The sequence below is a fragment of the Oncorhynchus gorbuscha genome, linkage group LG06, assembly GCF_021184085.1.
Source record: "Oncorhynchus gorbuscha isolate QuinsamMale2020 ecotype Even-year linkage group LG06, OgorEven_v1.0, whole genome shotgun sequence".
Lineage (NCBI taxonomy): Eukaryota > Metazoa > Chordata > Actinopteri > Salmoniformes > Salmonidae > Oncorhynchus > Oncorhynchus gorbuscha.
In genome coordinates, this window is record NC_060178.1 from 60,349,708 (window position 1) to 60,365,665 (window position 15,958).

General features: G+C 47.1%; 1 protein-coding gene across 4 annotated transcripts in view; it reads right to left on the reverse strand.

The window, feature by feature from the left end:
• Nucleotides 1–354: 354 nt before the first annotated feature.
• LOC124038172 (E3 ubiquitin-protein ligase UBR2-like) overlaps nt 355–15,958 on the reverse strand; it is a 42,915-nt gene continuing 27,311 nt past the window's right edge. For 2 of the 4 annotated variants that reach the window (XM_046353700.1, XM_046353699.1), the window contains exons 17-46: nt 15,138–15,248; nt 14,936–15,001; nt 14,701–14,823; nt 14,549–14,612; nt 14,233–14,357; nt 13,735–13,787; nt 13,386–13,537; nt 12,532–12,686; nt 12,326–12,428; nt 12,023–12,132; nt 10,999–11,082; nt 10,718–10,899; nt 10,406–10,605; nt 10,084–10,177; nt 9,425–9,583; nt 6,870–6,961; nt 6,615–6,684; nt 6,348–6,496; nt 5,820–5,875; nt 5,627–5,723; nt 5,380–5,447; nt 5,028–5,163; nt 4,715–4,811; nt 4,443–4,573; nt 4,189–4,297; nt 3,808–3,864; nt 3,263–3,340; nt 2,735–2,905; nt 2,555–2,656; nt 355–2,335 (exon numbers count right to left, since the gene is read on the reverse strand). In XM_046353700.1, the coding sequence (XP_046209656.1) occupies nt 2,194–2,335; nt 2,555–2,656; nt 2,735–2,905; nt 3,263–3,340; nt 3,808–3,864; nt 4,189–4,297; nt 4,443–4,573; nt 4,715–4,811; nt 5,028–5,163; nt 5,380–5,447; nt 5,627–5,723; nt 5,820–5,875; nt 6,348–6,496; nt 6,615–6,684; nt 6,870–6,961; nt 9,425–9,583; nt 10,084–10,177; nt 10,406–10,605; nt 10,718–10,899; nt 10,999–11,082; nt 12,023–12,132; nt 12,326–12,428; nt 12,532–12,686; nt 13,386–13,537; nt 13,735–13,787; nt 14,233–14,357; nt 14,549–14,612; nt 14,701–14,823; nt 14,936–15,001; nt 15,138–15,248 (3,336 nt within the window). In that variant the 3' untranslated portion in view covers nt 355–2,193. Of the gene's footprint in view, nt 2,336–2,554; nt 2,657–2,734; nt 2,906–3,262; nt 3,341–3,807; nt 3,865–4,188; nt 4,298–4,442; nt 4,574–4,714; nt 4,812–5,027; nt 5,164–5,379; nt 5,448–5,626; nt 5,724–5,819; nt 5,876–6,347; nt 6,497–6,614; nt 6,685–6,869; nt 6,962–9,424; nt 9,584–10,083; nt 10,178–10,405; nt 10,639–10,717; nt 10,900–10,998; nt 11,083–12,022; nt 12,133–12,325; nt 12,429–12,531; nt 12,687–13,385; nt 13,538–13,734; nt 13,788–14,232; nt 14,358–14,548; nt 14,613–14,700; nt 14,824–14,935; nt 15,002–15,137; nt 15,249–15,958 lie in introns of all 4 variants that reach the window. The other 2 variants (XM_046353698.1, XM_046353697.1) reach the window with 1 other exon arrangement.

Consider the following 15,958-nt stretch of genomic DNA (forward strand, 5'->3'; position numbering starts at 1 on the left):
TGCTGTAAAACAGCTAAATGTTCTCGATGCACCATGGCAAAAACTACAGAACTGCAGCTGTCAAGAGGGGGGCCATTAAAACATTTTCCTCGTAAGGGGGCCCCCTCCCAACAGAATTTCACTTAGCCCACAAAAGACTAGGGCCAGGTAGAACACTTTTTGCCTGATTAATGCATTTCCTGTCAGAATGTATTTGTTGCTGCATGTAATTTAATTGTTAAATGAACACAACCAAATATCACAATTCCAAGATTCGTAAGCCATTGAATCGATTCACTATTGCAAAAACCATTATGATATTATCTAGTATCTAATCAAAAGCCCACCAGCTCACAAATCGACAACAATCAGGCCTTCCTTTTCCTTTTGATTTATTTTGGTATTCTTTTACAATATAGTACAATGTACTCATTTATACAGTAATTCACATATTAACAAGTCTGACACGATAATAATAATAATAATAATACAGCCTCGATATTGGGAGCGTGTCAAAGAATGGGGTGGGGGTGATTACCAGGAAAACATGCCAACGGAGTGATGGGATGAAGAATATGGGGCTTCAGGTCCCAGCATCAGAGAGAACCTGCATCAAAGAGCAGTGTGCGTGTGCGCTTGTGTGTGTTCATTCCTCTAAAGTGCCCTGTGAGCCTGACCAATCTATTCTGTTTTCCGAGCCTTAAGGACGATATTTGCCCCCAATGTGCCAGTCCACCCAGCCGTAGCTGTGGAAAAATGGTACAGTCCAGAGCCAACCTTAAGAGGGCTAAGACTTTTATCTGAGACTTTTATCTAAGACTTTTATCTGACCAAAAAATTAACAAAGATGAAGTTTTATTCCAGGTGGGGTCAGGCAAACCCACTGGGTTTATGTGGGTTTATTTAAAAATAAAAAATACAAATAAACAGGTAGAGGGATATGTTTCTGCATTCTCTTCTCATACAGAAAAAAAAAAATTCTGCTGAACATTAAAAAAATGTACAATACAAAAACAATTTCCAAAACAAACAAACCCCATCAATGCACATCAGATAAAATTGACTTCAACCAATCACACACGTACACATTAGCAAAAAAGGGACAGCCTTGCCTTAAAAAGGCTCATATCTGTGGGCTAAGGGGTTAATTTAAATAGTGTTAAAACACAAAGCACTGACAAAACGCACACATACTCAACCTGCAAAAATACTTAACACACTCCAACATACACCCTGACAAATGTAAAAACCAGAACACAGGCTCTCAGGAGTAAAACACAAAAACAAACATTCACACCAGTGTGTTACCGAACTTCCTTCCATTGGCTTGTATTCTCTGAGTACTGTGTATTTGGGTGTCCATCAGACTGGAGAAAGTAACTAATGGGGGGTGGGGGGGGGTCAATACATTTCAGGACTTTATTTGAAATTCCAAATCGAAAGCTGAAAAGCACCATTTATTTTCAATACGGATTTTTCAGCTCTTATGTTGAAATTTAAATTGAATGGATCCCAATACTGGTAAGGGGCACAATCTGACCTCACCGATCTGATGAGATTGTGTCCCAAACTCTGAAATGAGCTGTCACTGGCTGACAAGAGCAAGAAGGAAAAGCTGGTGCCGAGTCAAAAATGTTTAGCATCAAAGCAAATCCAACTGTAAATAAACCAATACGTCAGCCATCTACCTTAGAAATAATTTAATGATATTTGAATAGGCAGAAATTAAATAGCATTCCTATAAAGAAGTTATACTCTGAGTATTCATGTTATACCCGAGCCAGTCCATGGGTGCCCGATGCGTCGGCTATATGCTTGAGAGCGTTGTGTGTATGTACGTATGTATATACACACACACACACACACACACACACACACACACACACACACACACACACACACACACACACACACACACACACACACACACACACACACACACACACACACACACACACACACACACTTTTATATTACATTTCTTCAAGGGAGAAACAGCAAAAAGAAAAGGAGAAAAACCTACTTGCATTCATCCACTCTCAGACAAGGGGGACACACACACACACACGTACCCCTTCTCCAATCGGGGGGGAGGAGCGAAAGAGGTGGGGCTGTGTTCCCTTGACAACCATTCCACACCCCCATGTGCCGTGCCTCCCCCCTATTCATATGGAGAAGGGGTGTGTCCAACTCCGGTAGATGTGACCTAAGACATCACAGGTGCTGCCAGTCGATGCCAACCAGGGTTTGGTTGGCTTCCTGGGCATGGCCTATCTCCTCGGTGATGTTGTGCTGGCGCCACAGCTTCTGGATCTTGCGGTAGCGCTCGTGGCACAGGTGCAATGGGTTCCCCCGCCTGGATAAACACAGGGACAAACTGCTTTAAAAAAAAATGTTTAAAAAATACCCACAATGACAAAGGCATCTTTCAGCACAGACCAATAACATTTACAGCAATGGGTCTCAAAGTTGGTTCTGGGAGATTAGTGCGCGCATGTGTTTGTTCCGACCTTTCGAGAAGCCATTTTGAGAACCACTACTGGACTGTAAGGAGTGAATGTGCAGGGTCGTTCACCTTAGGCCCTGGTCTGTCTCTCCATAGTCATCCAGGTAAGGAGGAGCGTAGAAACAGCCCTTAGTTTTACCAGCCAGGAACAGAACCTGGCTCTCTCTCACTCTGCAACAGAAGGGACAGAATTAGATTTGCACACTCACGAATGAAGGCACACACACGCGCCCACGGTCGGGTCTGTACCTGAGGAAGATGCCTACTCCGGCTCCGCAGGCAAAGGTGTGAGCAGTGCAGGCTCCCACGTCCTCTCCCTCCAGCTCTGTCTGGCAGCAGTAGCTCTGAGAACACAGCATGGAGCCACACACCAGGCACAGAGTGGGCGCACGGGACTTATCCCCACCCGACTTAGGGCACCTGGGGGGGGGAGAGAGAGAGAGAGGTCATAAACACATTTTTACTCACATTTTCTATAGCAGGGTTTCCCAAACTGGACTCCCCCCCCCCCCAGGTGCAAGTGTTGGTTTTTGCCCTAGCACTACACAACTGATTAAAATAATCAAAGCTTGATGAGTTAGTTATCTGAATCAGCTGGGTGGTGCTAAGGCAAACACCAACACGTGCACCGGGGGGGTCCAGTTTGGGAAACACTGTTCTATAGGACAGTGAGGAGCGCAATGAGATCCAATCGCTCCAGATTGTCATTTTGTAAGCCTGTGTTGTGTTGTGAAATCTTTTGAATTACCAATGGACAGTTGTTCTTTGGGTACTCACGTGAAGCTGGAGGCTTGGTTTATGAGGGCACTGTAGTCATCTGGTAGGTCAATCAGGCTGTTGGACTCCCGAGGAAAACTGGACAATGGGAGGATTGGTCAGCCCTAGAGCGCTAAACAGTATCAACAACTACTTGAATTGTATAGTTCTAACACCACACAATAATTTATACCAATATCCAACCTAAGTAATCAGAGCCCCAATGGAAAGAAGAGGCGAGTCGAGGCGCAACAAAAAATATAATTGAAAAGGCTGAACGCTCGCTCACCATTAAACTCAATGTTTTATATTTGAGTAATTTAGCACTGTTATCCAGACCGACTTACGGGCCCAATTAGGGTTAAGTGCTAAAGTGCACAATGACAGATGTTTCACCTAGTCAGTTTGGGGATTCAAACTAGCAACGTTTCGGTTACTGGTCCAACGCTCTTGACCTCTAAGCTACCTGCCACTTTTTATTTAAGCAAAGGTAAAAAGCTTGATGTTTCTGCCTTCATTAGAATACACCCCCCCATCATATTAGACAGTAAAATAGCAGGACTGACCTCACAAGAACACCACCTCCCTGAAGGGTCTGCTGTATACCTGGGTGAGTGCACCACCTACAGGACAGGAGGACAAAATGCAAGACAAATTTCACTCCAAAAGGTGTTACTCCCCCTCCCCATCGCGTGACAATGACACAATCCACTAAAGACACTTGATATGCATATTTATTGATTTAGTGGTGTGCCGATTTGTTGTTTATGACTTATTGACGATGCACTGTCCATATAATTGGGTCTCATCTTTTTACATTGTACGACATCATTGGTGGTCAAATAAACCTGAGCACTACATCAAATCAGCCATGTAGCTGGCACTCCTGAACCAATCAGAAGATACAAGAGGAGAAAAGAGAGTGAGTGTGTGAGAGAAACTCTTACCCATGCAGTAAGGGCTCCAGTAGCTCCTGTTGACCGTGGAAGAGCTGCAGCAGGTTGGAGGGCAGACTGAGGTATCCGCACAGCACCTCCCACTGACCAGGACACAGAGCTAGGAGAGAGAGAGAGACACACACACACACACACACACACACACACACCGGGAGAACATCAACACCCGCATGGCTCTGCTTGGTACCACATAGGTGTTCAAAGAGGAGTAAAAGAGAGCGAGTGTGTTTGTGCGTTGTATTGACCATGCAGCTCTGGGGGTGCAGGAACTCCGTGGAGGTGGTGGAAGAACAGCGCCGCTCCTCTTAGGTAGGGCAGGATGCCAGTCTTCACACACCGCCACAGGTGCCAACCAGAGGCCACCTCAGGTAGGGAACTGTCATCACACACACACACAGCATGGTTTAAGCACAACGTGTGTGAATGCCGGGGAAAAGCCGGCTGCTTGGTGGATTATGATAGGCGAGTGCGTATTTCAGGGGAGTTCTCCATGGCTACAGGGTCAGCGTTACCTCACCTGCCCACGTGTGTTCTGAGGGTGTTGTAGAGACGGCAGGCGCCTTCCTCCTCCCCCCGCTCCGCCTCGCCGCTCTCCTGCTCCATGGTCACCTCCTCTGTTGACACACGGAATGTCATGTTTGTTTCCTTCTCTACGCCATACGACAGTGGTTGAATGGCAATGACCCTCTCTTCCAACTATCCAGAAGGTAATATCTTAACCGGTGTTTAGACAACGTTCCAACGGTCTGGTAAGCATGCACACACACTCATATTCTTGCAGACCCTGCGCACAGACACACACACAGGTATTGGGTTCCCTCTCTCCTTACCTGGGCCAGAAGTGAGTAGTATTTGGACCATGTGAGCCACAGTGATGAGGTGGAAGAGGTGCAGCTGGACAGCGTCCACGCTCAGCCCTGACGAGTCCTGGGAGTGGACCGACCCGTAGGACAGAACCACACTTACCTGAGAATGGGTGAGAGAGAGAGAGACACAGGGATTAGTGTTGACCTATAACACTTATGCACAATGTAAAAAGGTTTAACGGTAGTGTCAACAATGGGTTTGTGTCTGATCTGGCAACCCAGAGAGACGTCATGCCACTGGTCATGTATGGCTGTGTGGCTGATGGTATTATTGGTGTGTTGATGAGAATGAGGTCGGGGGTTGACGACGACTCACCAGCAGGTGCAACATGTCTACGTCCAGGATACACGGAGAGGCCTCCACCTGGGGGTCTGGAATCAAAGCTACACAAACATACACACTCCATCACTATAACGATGAAACTGTAAACCTTTCACAACCCCCCCCCCAACAAAATAAATAAACAACCTCAACACATAAAAAGTGAACGTGGCTTCAGGCACTGAGTAGGCCATTCTCAATGGAGTGGGTCCTGCAGGTCCCTGTTAAGTCGCTGTCCTACCTGCTAACAGTCGGATGAAGTGGCCTTGCACGGTGGGCTGACACGCCGCAGTCCAACATGCTGAGCCGAACCTGGCCAGGGAGCTCAGGCAGTCGTCCTGTACACAGAAACACACTCAACACTGGCGTCGGATCCATCTCTACACGTGGAACTGTTTCAAAGACGGGTTGGAATTAAAGGAAGAACGCGTTACCTGTCTGCAAGGTAAACTTCCAAATAAAGGCTTCTTCTCGTCCACCAACAGTCGCTCTGCAAAAGGAAGGAGAAGAAAGGGGGGGGGGGGGCATTGAGACAAACATCTAGTCTAAAAATGGGCGTCTATGCTCTAGCAGTGTTTGAACATTGTGGACCATTGGCAGCAGTTGAAACATTCATTTACCCGTTAAATAATGAAGACATAACTCAATCTCACATGAATGCCTTTGATATGAGTTTTATCATCACTGTAAACTGTCTGTTGCTCTGATTCGATTATTATCTTGTTCTCTCTGTGTGCGCGCTTTTGGGTTTTTCCATCCGTGTGGGGACCAGAATTCATCGATAGTAAAAACAAAGAAAAAGTCATACAAGTGGGGCCATTATGCTGGTCCCCACAAGGAAATCTGCTATTTTAGGCTTAGTGATTAGGTTTAGGGAAAATAGGTTTTTGAATGGGAATCAATTGTTTGGTCCCCATAAGGATAGTAAAACTATCCTCGTGTGTGTGTGTGGGGGTTCTCACCTATGGACTGGATGGTATAGGCACAGCTGCTCCAGCACATGATGGGGATGCGAGGGTCCTGCTCATTGGGGTGCACCTTAAGGCCAACTTTGTAGGTCGCTGTCCCAAAAGTGGCCAGCATCTCCTTTATGGTGCTGGAGTAGGGATTCCTGAAGAGAGTAAAAAAAAGAGGCACGGGCAAGTCAACGTGGTAACGTGGCAACGTGGTAAGACTTCAAAATGTCCCGTCTTTCTCTCATGTTCCCTCAGGGGTCAGGGGTCACGTACGTGGGAATGTAGTCCACAGTGAAAACCTCAGGGGCAGGGCACTCTTCTTCCACGGTCTCTTCAACGGTACCTGCACACACACACACACCTTAGTGACGTAACTTGAACGCATAGACACAGTAGTGTTTTCGATCACAATTTCCTCTCTACGCCGGTGTAAGATGGGACCTCTGCGTAACAATGACATCGGACATTTGTCGGACGACAGGAACATGTGGTTGCCTTTAACACAATGTTCAGCATTCCAATACTCACTGACGGGCTGGAGTTTCCTGTGGGCAGAGTGCATGGCCTTTATCTGCTGACCGCTGATCTTCAGCCACTGACCCAGGCCAGGCTGCTCACAACTGGAGAGAAGGAGACTGTCAGTGGACCTGACAAGGAATTGACCTACTCATTAATACACTTATGGACAGCATAGGAATTTGGGCTGGCCCTTGCTTCTTCATTTGACATGGTAAATAAACAAGGCTGTTGGTATAGATGAATCAAAGCCTTTCCGATTGATTGATAACCATCCATTTAAGCAGGTAAACGTATTTTCTGTTACAATATTGACCGGAATTGTGTAAAAAAGAACCAACACATACATGCCTGAAGGCCATCTATGTGGTTTTGGAGGTGACAACTATTTTAATATATATATAGCTATAGCCCTCTCTCTCTACTCAGCAAAAAAAGAAATGTCCTCTCTGTCAACTGCAATTACTTTCAGCAAACTTAACATGTGTAAATATTTGTATGAACATATGATTCAACAACTGAGACATAAACTAAACAAGTTCAACAGACATGTGACTAACAGCAATGGAATAATGTGTTCCTGAACAAGGGGGGTGGGGGGGGTCAAAAGTAACAGTATCTGGTGTGGCCACCAGCTGCATTAAGTACTGCAGTGCATCTCTTCATGGACTGCACCAGATTTACCAGTTATTTCTGTGAGATGTTACCCCACTCTTCCACCAAGGCACCTGCAAGTTCCCGACCATTTCTGGGGGGGGGGGGGTGGCCCTAGCCCTCACCCTCCGATCCAACAGGTTCCAGACGTGCTCAATGGGATTGAGATCCGGGCTCTTCGCTGGCCATGCCAGAACACTGACATTACGGTCTTGCAGGAAATCACGCACAGAACGACCAGCATGGCTGGTGGCATTGTCATGCTGGAGGGTCATGTCAGGATGAGCCTGCAGGAAGGGTAAGAAGATGAGGGACGAGGATGTCTTCCCCTGTAACCACAGCGTTGAGATTGCCTGCAATGACAACAAGCTCAGTCCGACGATGCTGTGACGGACCCTCCACCTCAAAATCAATCCCGCTCCAGAGTACAGGCCTCGGTGTAAAGCTCATTCCTTCGACGATAAATGCGAATTCAACCATCACCCTTGGTGAGACAAAACCGCGACTCGTCAGTGAAGAGCACTTTTTGCCAGCCCTGTCTGGTCCAGCCATGGTGGGTTTGTGCCCATAAGCGACGTTGTTGCCGGTGATTTCTGGTAAGGACCTGCCTTACAACAGGCCTACAAGCCCTCCAGTCCAGCCTCATTCAGCCTATTGCAGACAGTCTGAGCACTGATGGAGGGATTGTGCGTTCCTGATGTAACTCGGGCAGTTGTTGTTGCCATCCTGTACCTGTCCCGCAGGTGTGATGTTCAGATGTACCGATCCTGTGCAGGTGTTGTTACATGTGGTCTGCCACAGCGAGAACGATTAGCTGTCCGTCCCGTCTCCCTGTAGCGCTGTCTTAGGCATCTCACAGTATGGACATTGCAATTTATTTCCCTGGCCAAATCTGCAGTCCTCATGCCTCCATGTAGCATGCCTAAGGCATGTTCACGCAGATGAGTAGGGACCCTGGGCATCTTTCTTTTGGTGCTTTTCAGAGTCAGTAGAAAGTCCTCTTTAGTGTCCTACGTTTTCATAACTGTAACCTTAATTGCCTACCGTCTGTAAGCTGTTAGTGTCTTAACGACCGTTCCACAGGTGCATGTTCATTCATTGTTTATGGTTCATTGAACAAGCATGGAAAACCGTGCTTAAACCATTTACAATGAAGATCTGTGAAGTTATTTGGATTTTTACAAATTATCTTTGAAAGACAGGGTTCTGAAAAAGGGACGTTTCTTTTTTTCTAGAGTTTTTTTTTTTTTTTTTTTTACTAAGCAAATCAGTTAAGAACAAATTCTTATTTACAATGACGGCCTACACCGGCCCGGACGATACTGGGCCAACTCTGCGCTGCCCTATGGGACTCCCAATCACGGCCGGTTGTGATACAGCCTGGAATCGAACCAGGGTCTGTAGTGATGCCTCTAGCACTAAGATGCAGTGCCTTAGACCGCTGCGCCACTCGGGAGCCCAACAACTGAGCATGCCTTAGTGCTGAGTGAGCCTTGACTTCGGGTGAGGGTGGTACCAGTGACATCACAGGGGATTACACTGGTTTATAACTGTGGGGGTGGGGGCGGGGGGTGAGAAGCGAGTGAACAGACGGGGTTCATCTCGTGACAACCAATAAAGAGTCTGGGGTTGCAGTGGCCATGTACCCACTACCAGTCAAATGTTTGGTTTCCTGACCGAGGGTGCATCTCAATAGTCTGAAGTAGCCTCTCGTCGTCTCCTTCATCGGTGCTAATCTAAAAAGGTATTTGGACGGGGAGAGACAATTCCCATTGAGAATTTACTATAGACCTTCTGCTTTCACCCATCCCCTTTCAGATCAGCACAGATCGAGGAAAGGGGAGGAAACAACATGACTTGAGAGACGCACCTCAAAGTAACGTGTGTATGTGAGAGAGAGACAGATTGGGTACCTGCTGGAGCCCATAGTTCGGGGGAGCAGGGGGATGACGGTGTTACTGAGGCACTCGCAGAGCGGACACAGGAACTCCCCGTTCCCCACATCGTAGCTGGTGTGGACACGCAGTCGCTGCTGACGCCGCTGCTCCTTGGCCTGCACCGCCTCAAAGTACCTGCGCACACACACACACACGGAAACTACTGGCCAAAGTTTTTCCCAGAGAAATTGTATCATTTACGCTTACGCACTTTGCTTTTCAAGAGAGTGGTGTGTGTGTAGCCAGTTCGCCAATCAGAAGACATCAAAGCGGCAATAGGCTACAGTTATAGAGCCTCCATGTGGGGCAAAAGTTACAGAATTAAAAGTTAAAGGAGAAGGACAGGCTACAAAGACCAAGAGTCAACAGGAAGGCTGCTACTAGCGTGTCACCTCTCTCTACCTCCTCAGCTCTGGTTAATAAACTAGCTTCATTTGACAGTTCCGCTGCTTTTCTCACTCATGTCGGGTCTGAATCCAGACCCAGGAATGGGTCTAGTTATCCTCGGGTCCATTTGAAACGGGTCCAAATGTTTTACGTCTGCATATCGGGTCCGGATGGCAAAGCCCATGTCCATTTTGGACCCGTGAAGGCCTCTACTACCAGTGTGTTGTAGAACCCGGAGCCTGGCTCACCTCTGCCAACAGTGAGAGTGCATGATGTGGCCACAGCTGCCTGTGTGCGTGCCGAACGACAGGTCAGGGTGCATGAAGAGAGGGTCGTAGTGCTCTGGAAAACATACCAAAAAGTCAAGCAATGCTAGTATATCATTCACAGACAAAAACGCAGAAATAGACAAGACCATGGAAGGGATGTAGGTTGAAGACGCCCGTTGACACTGATCTTAAAATCGTTTAAGTCACAATTTGGAGGAGGGAAAGCTGACCCTAGATCTGTACCTAAGGGCAACTTCGACCCATCTGCGACCTAAAGCCCTCCATTCTCTCGTCCACTCACTGGGGTCGTGCGGTGGTCTCGTGCGGTTCTTGGACATGACGGTGGAGCGCTGGACGAAGGCAGCCAGCACCATGGCCTTGCCGTCAGCCCGGATCTCCTGCTCCTCCTGGCACAGGATACACGTAACAACCTGCCTCTTCTCCCCGGGACGTGACCGCCTGGGGCCCACACACGCCAGGGCTGCGTCTGACGACGCGGGGCTGCAGTAGCGGTGAGAGACAATCTTTATACGCCTACGATGGGGATTTGGGTGGTGAAATTAGTGTGTGTGTGGTGGGGGATAGAGTTTAAAAACTGTGTGTGTGTCACTACCTGTGCTCCAGTGAGGTAGAGGTGGAAGCATCCAGCTCCTCTAGACTCTGCTGGAACAGCTCCTTGTTCTCGTTGATAAAGTGCCTCTGCATCTCCGACATCTGGGCCATGACCTTCTCCCTTCGCAGGCGGGCCATCTCCGCCTTCCTCTTCCTCTCCGCCTTGTCCTTGTCGCACGCTGTCTGAAAGAGGGGAGACGCAGATGTGTCCGTACACTTTGATTCAAATTCACGGAGTAACCACAAAAAAAATTGCCTCCTCATAGGATGTGCTCGACCCACCTCTTCCTGACCGCGGCTCTCGCTGGCGGTCACGGTGGAAGCGGAAGCGCTACGCTCCCGCATCGTCTTGATGCCGGCCACCGTCTGCACAGGGACACAACGTTAGGGGGTACAAAATATATTCTAATAATAAATCTTTGTATTCTGATATTGGAAGTCATCGTAGATATGGATTAGTCATGAGGACCACTGGTTGCATGCGGTCCTATGCTGCCTCCTGGTGGCCATGGCATGTACAATATTGTACCAACTCTAATAAATGTCACCCTTGGATGAGATGTCTGGACAGCGGGACAGTCCCGAATTTTGACCCTTTGTGACAACCAAACAATCATGTCTCGGATTTTATCAATACATTAAAAAATAAATGTTTAAAAAAGTACTGTATTTCAGTGAGAATAGACATTCCAACCAGTCTCTTTCGCAGTCACAATGCACTTATTACAAGTCTCTTTCGGGCTAAATTCCAGCTAAACTTGGAGAACAGTTAACTACTTACAAAAAAGTGTGCGTCTAACGAAGAGCTGCAAAAATAAGGAAATATCCATATTAGACTGAAAGGTAATTTCGTCAAACGTTTATGGCCCTCCATCATCATTAGTTGCTAATCATTAGGCTACTTCACTTCAAAACTGTATTTTTTTTAAAGTCTCCCTTCCTAATGGTTTACATTCCCTGAGACCAACCAGAAATGTTTCCTTGACCAAACAAGCGGTCTCATTTATGCATCACCAAATTTTGCGCAAGGCAAAGGAGAAGGCAACATGTGCTTGAATTAGCTCGCTCAGTCCAGCGGGATGGAGATTGTGAGTAGGGGGGGGGGGGGGATTATTAATGTTTTGGCTATACTGTCCCGCAAGCATTTCACTACACTCGCATTAACATCTGCTATCCATATGTGTATGTGACAAATACAATTTGATGAAAAATCAGCCCGTTGTCTCGCATTTGGGTATTTAAAATGTGGTCACCCCGACCGTGAGATTTTGTATTGGTAGTGGAGGTTGTAATAACGGTGACCTACCTTGAGGAGCCAACGGATCATGCCCTCGTGGACCTCCAGATGAGGGGCATTCTGTAGGTTCTCCAGGAGGGCCAGGACACTGGCTGTGTTACTGGGGGCTTCCCCTGGACCTAGAACACAAACACAGCAGTATATACACTAGTTAAAAAATAGTGGAAATATTACAAAAATGTTGCCATTTAAGGAGAGAAAGTTAGCAAAACAGGTTCTGGACTTCAGGCGAACAATCCACGTCATGTTCAGCATGACAAGGAGTGGAATGATAACTCAGACTGGTACCCAGGCTAAGAGAGAGAGACTTACGGGACATTTTGAGGGTGAAGTTGAAGTAGACGTCGTTGTCCTCACTACTGTTCTCTAACTGCTGCTGTTCCTCCAGTAAAGCCATGCCTATTAGGTGGAGCACCTGGAGACGGACAGACATGGTTATGTACAGCGATACCTCGACTGGTCCCGCGAATAAACATAGGACACTAACACACGCAGAGCGTGGTCCTGGTCTCTCTCACCCTCTGCAGCATGGACTCAGACCAGTGTCCTGCGCTGGGCTCCACGGCCCACTGGAGCACGGCTCCCAGCATGCCCAGCAGTACGTCACACTGCAGAATGTTCACCAGGCTGGCAAACAGCGGGCAGAACGGGGGCAGCACCGGAGGAGGGAGGGCTACAACACAGACTTAAACTGAGTGAACAAAACATTAAACACACCTTCCTAATAGTTTCACCCAATCATTTTGCCTTTGGAACAGCCTCAATTTGTCGGGTCATGGACTCTACAAGGTGTCAAAAGCGTTCCACAGGGATGCTGGCCCATGTTGACTGCGATGCTTCCCACAGTTGTGTAAAGTTGGCTGGATGTCCTTTAGGTGATGTATCATTCATGACACACACGGGAAACTGTTGCGCATGAAAAACATGTTGCAGTTCTTGGCACCTACTACCATACCCAGTTCAAAGACACTTAAATATTTTGTCTTGCCCGTTCGCCCTCTGAACGGCCCACGTACACAACCCATGTCTCAAGGCTTAAAAATCCTTCTTTAACCTGTCTCCTCCCCATCATCTACACTGACTGAAGTGGATTTAACAGGTGACATCAATAAGGGATCAAAGCTTTCATGTGGACTCACCTGGTCAGTCTCATGGAAAGAGCAGGTGTTCCTAATGTTTTGTACGCTCAGTGTATATAGTCAGAGCAAAGCAGCACTCGATAGACAGCTGAAATACCACAACCAATCACCACAATGTCTGCAACAATCGCTTATAATCAATTACAGTTAATACTAACTTCCAAGATGTTCCTGTCTACCCACGACCAATCACCACAGAGATGAAGCAAGTGTTTCTCGTTGAGACGCTCTACCTGTGTCCTCTCCGTTCTGTCTCTTCAGCTTTCTCTGGGCTTCCTCTGCCTTGGACTGGTCAGCCCGGGAGTAGTGGTGGAAGTAGAGGTTGAACTGCTTGGCACACTCTGGCCTGAGCTCATACAGCCCTCTGCCTGTCACGCCAGGCTTCCTGTGGGCACAGAGGGCATGTGTGATCAACATGTCACACAGCTGGACACAACGGGGCGCGTCATACGTGTCCAATTGTCAGATCTTCATTTAGCCAAGTAAACAGGAACAAACTATTTTACGTTAACAACCTGGGTGGTCAGGGAGTGGTCAGTTGAGACTTAATGTAACATCAAACAACTGAAGAAAGCTACTTACTTAAACGAAGCAACACAGTCGATCACCCTCTCCATACCAGTCTCCTTGTTCTCCTAAACGATAAAGGGTCAAGACACATACAGGTTGGCTTTAGTACAGCCTCATTCCTAGCGGTCATTTGGCCAAGCTTAATCTCATGTGGACTACGTAAATATATCTGACCAAATCACTAAACATTTTAGTTCTGGGTTACTAGCTTCGACTTGCACCCGTCCTGCACCGCCAATAGGTGTCAGGCTAGTCAAATAGATACACTATTAATCCACTTGCAGAGAGAACGTCACACCCAGAAGTGCAGATGGCGTGTTTCATGGGAAATAGGAGCCGTCAAAGCAGATGCCACGACATCTTACGTAACTAGTTGAATATCGTTGGCTATAACTCTGTGTTGACATATTCCAAGTGGAAACTGCAGCTGGGAAGTCAGCCTGATCTAGATGTGGTGAGACAGGGAGGGAGGGAGAGGCAGAGAGAGAGCGCGCCAGTGAAAAGCCTTACGTTTTCAGGCAGGGCTTTGACCAGCTCACTGTGGGCCATGGGTCTAATACAAAGCTGGTGAAGGATCTCCCGCTTGATCTCGTCACAGCCTTCCACCTGGCCAATACCAGCTTCAAAACGCTCACCTGAATACACACATACCCGTCAGGTACTGTAGCCAAACCCCAACCATTTACCAGCCAAACCCCAACCATTTACCCATAAAAAAAAAAAAAATGTCAATAACATAAGGAAACAAGTCAAACAGAGGCTCAAAATACAATGTACGCTGAAACAAAACCAGTCCTAGTGAGCGGTAGCGTAGAGTGGCACTCACCCACAACCATCATGATGAGGTGCAGCATCTCCTCCGTTAGGGTGTTGTTCTGCTGGACCACGTCCTGACAGAGGCACAGGGAGTCAGGTCAGTCAGATGAGCAAGAGCATAAAAGCCTAATCTAAGTTGTCATTGTCAGCGAGAGAGCAGACCTTGTTGGCGTTCTCCCGGTTGTATCTCTTCCTGCAGTCGGCGGAGCTGAAGATGTGGTAGAGCTCGAAGCGGCTCAGGACTATCATCAGGAAGTGGTTGGGATCCATCATGGAAGCGCCGGCCTGTAGAGAACGATAACGGCGACAGACGCGCGCACGCTCTCGTTAAAGCCCGAAGCGCCTCTAACGTTAGCATCATTAAGTTGTCAGCTGAAACAACAAAAGAAAAACTGACCTGCAGCATAATGAGGTCCTTGTCAAACATCTCCACTCTGCACTTGACATTGTGGTAGTAGTAGATCTGCAACCAGAGTACACTATGAACTACCTTCATTATAAATGCCACAAGAACAACAATGCACACATGTTAGTGCTCTGATACACAGGGCAGAGGGAAAAAAAAAAGGTATTATAGTGATGGAAGGGGACATTTTTACCTGATTGACCAATGAGAAGCCGTTTCTCCTCCACATCCCAGCGTGCACTTGGGCACAGAGGACCAGGCAGCGAAGGGGGTGTTCTATTAGCATGGGGGGGCTTAGCTCACTCTGTAGACAAATGAGATGCATTTATTAGAAAAGACACATGTTTTGCCAAGGCAAGTTGTTACAGAAATACACAGACAACTCCTGCATGCTTACCAGTAGGGCTGTGGCAGTGATGAAAATGTGTAAGCTGGTGATTGTCAAGCAAATAACTGCCGGTCCCACGGTAATTGACAAACGCATTTAGCATCTCCTGGCTTCCACGCATGGCCTTCAAACCACTGACGCAGACCTTTTTAAAACGTAGATGTTCCAAAGTCTAATAAATCCATGTAATATAGCCTACACCGTCACAATAAGTCCATTATTTATTTTAGACAGGTCTAAGGAAGCATGATATGAAGAAAATGTAGTCTATTTCAGAAGAACAGAATAACACACTCTGCGTTGTCCTTGTGTTAGACCCTGATCCGGCTATGCCATATGGCGGTGGGCTACACTAGTTCATTTAGCAGACAAGATTTGCATAGAATTCAGTGGCATTATTTTATAGTAGGAAGAATACAACTGAACATAGCTGAATAAAATAGAAAGGATATTCTCTCCAAGTGATTTCTGAGGGAGTGCGCGCATGCGACCATTCTGTGTCGAGCGGTTAACAAAGAAACAGGTCCTCCTATAGGCTTAATTTAGAGGTATTTATGTAACTTTAGGTTGTTCTACAAACGTTGTGCTATATGTTTTGATTTAAATCATTCTAAGACTGCATGATG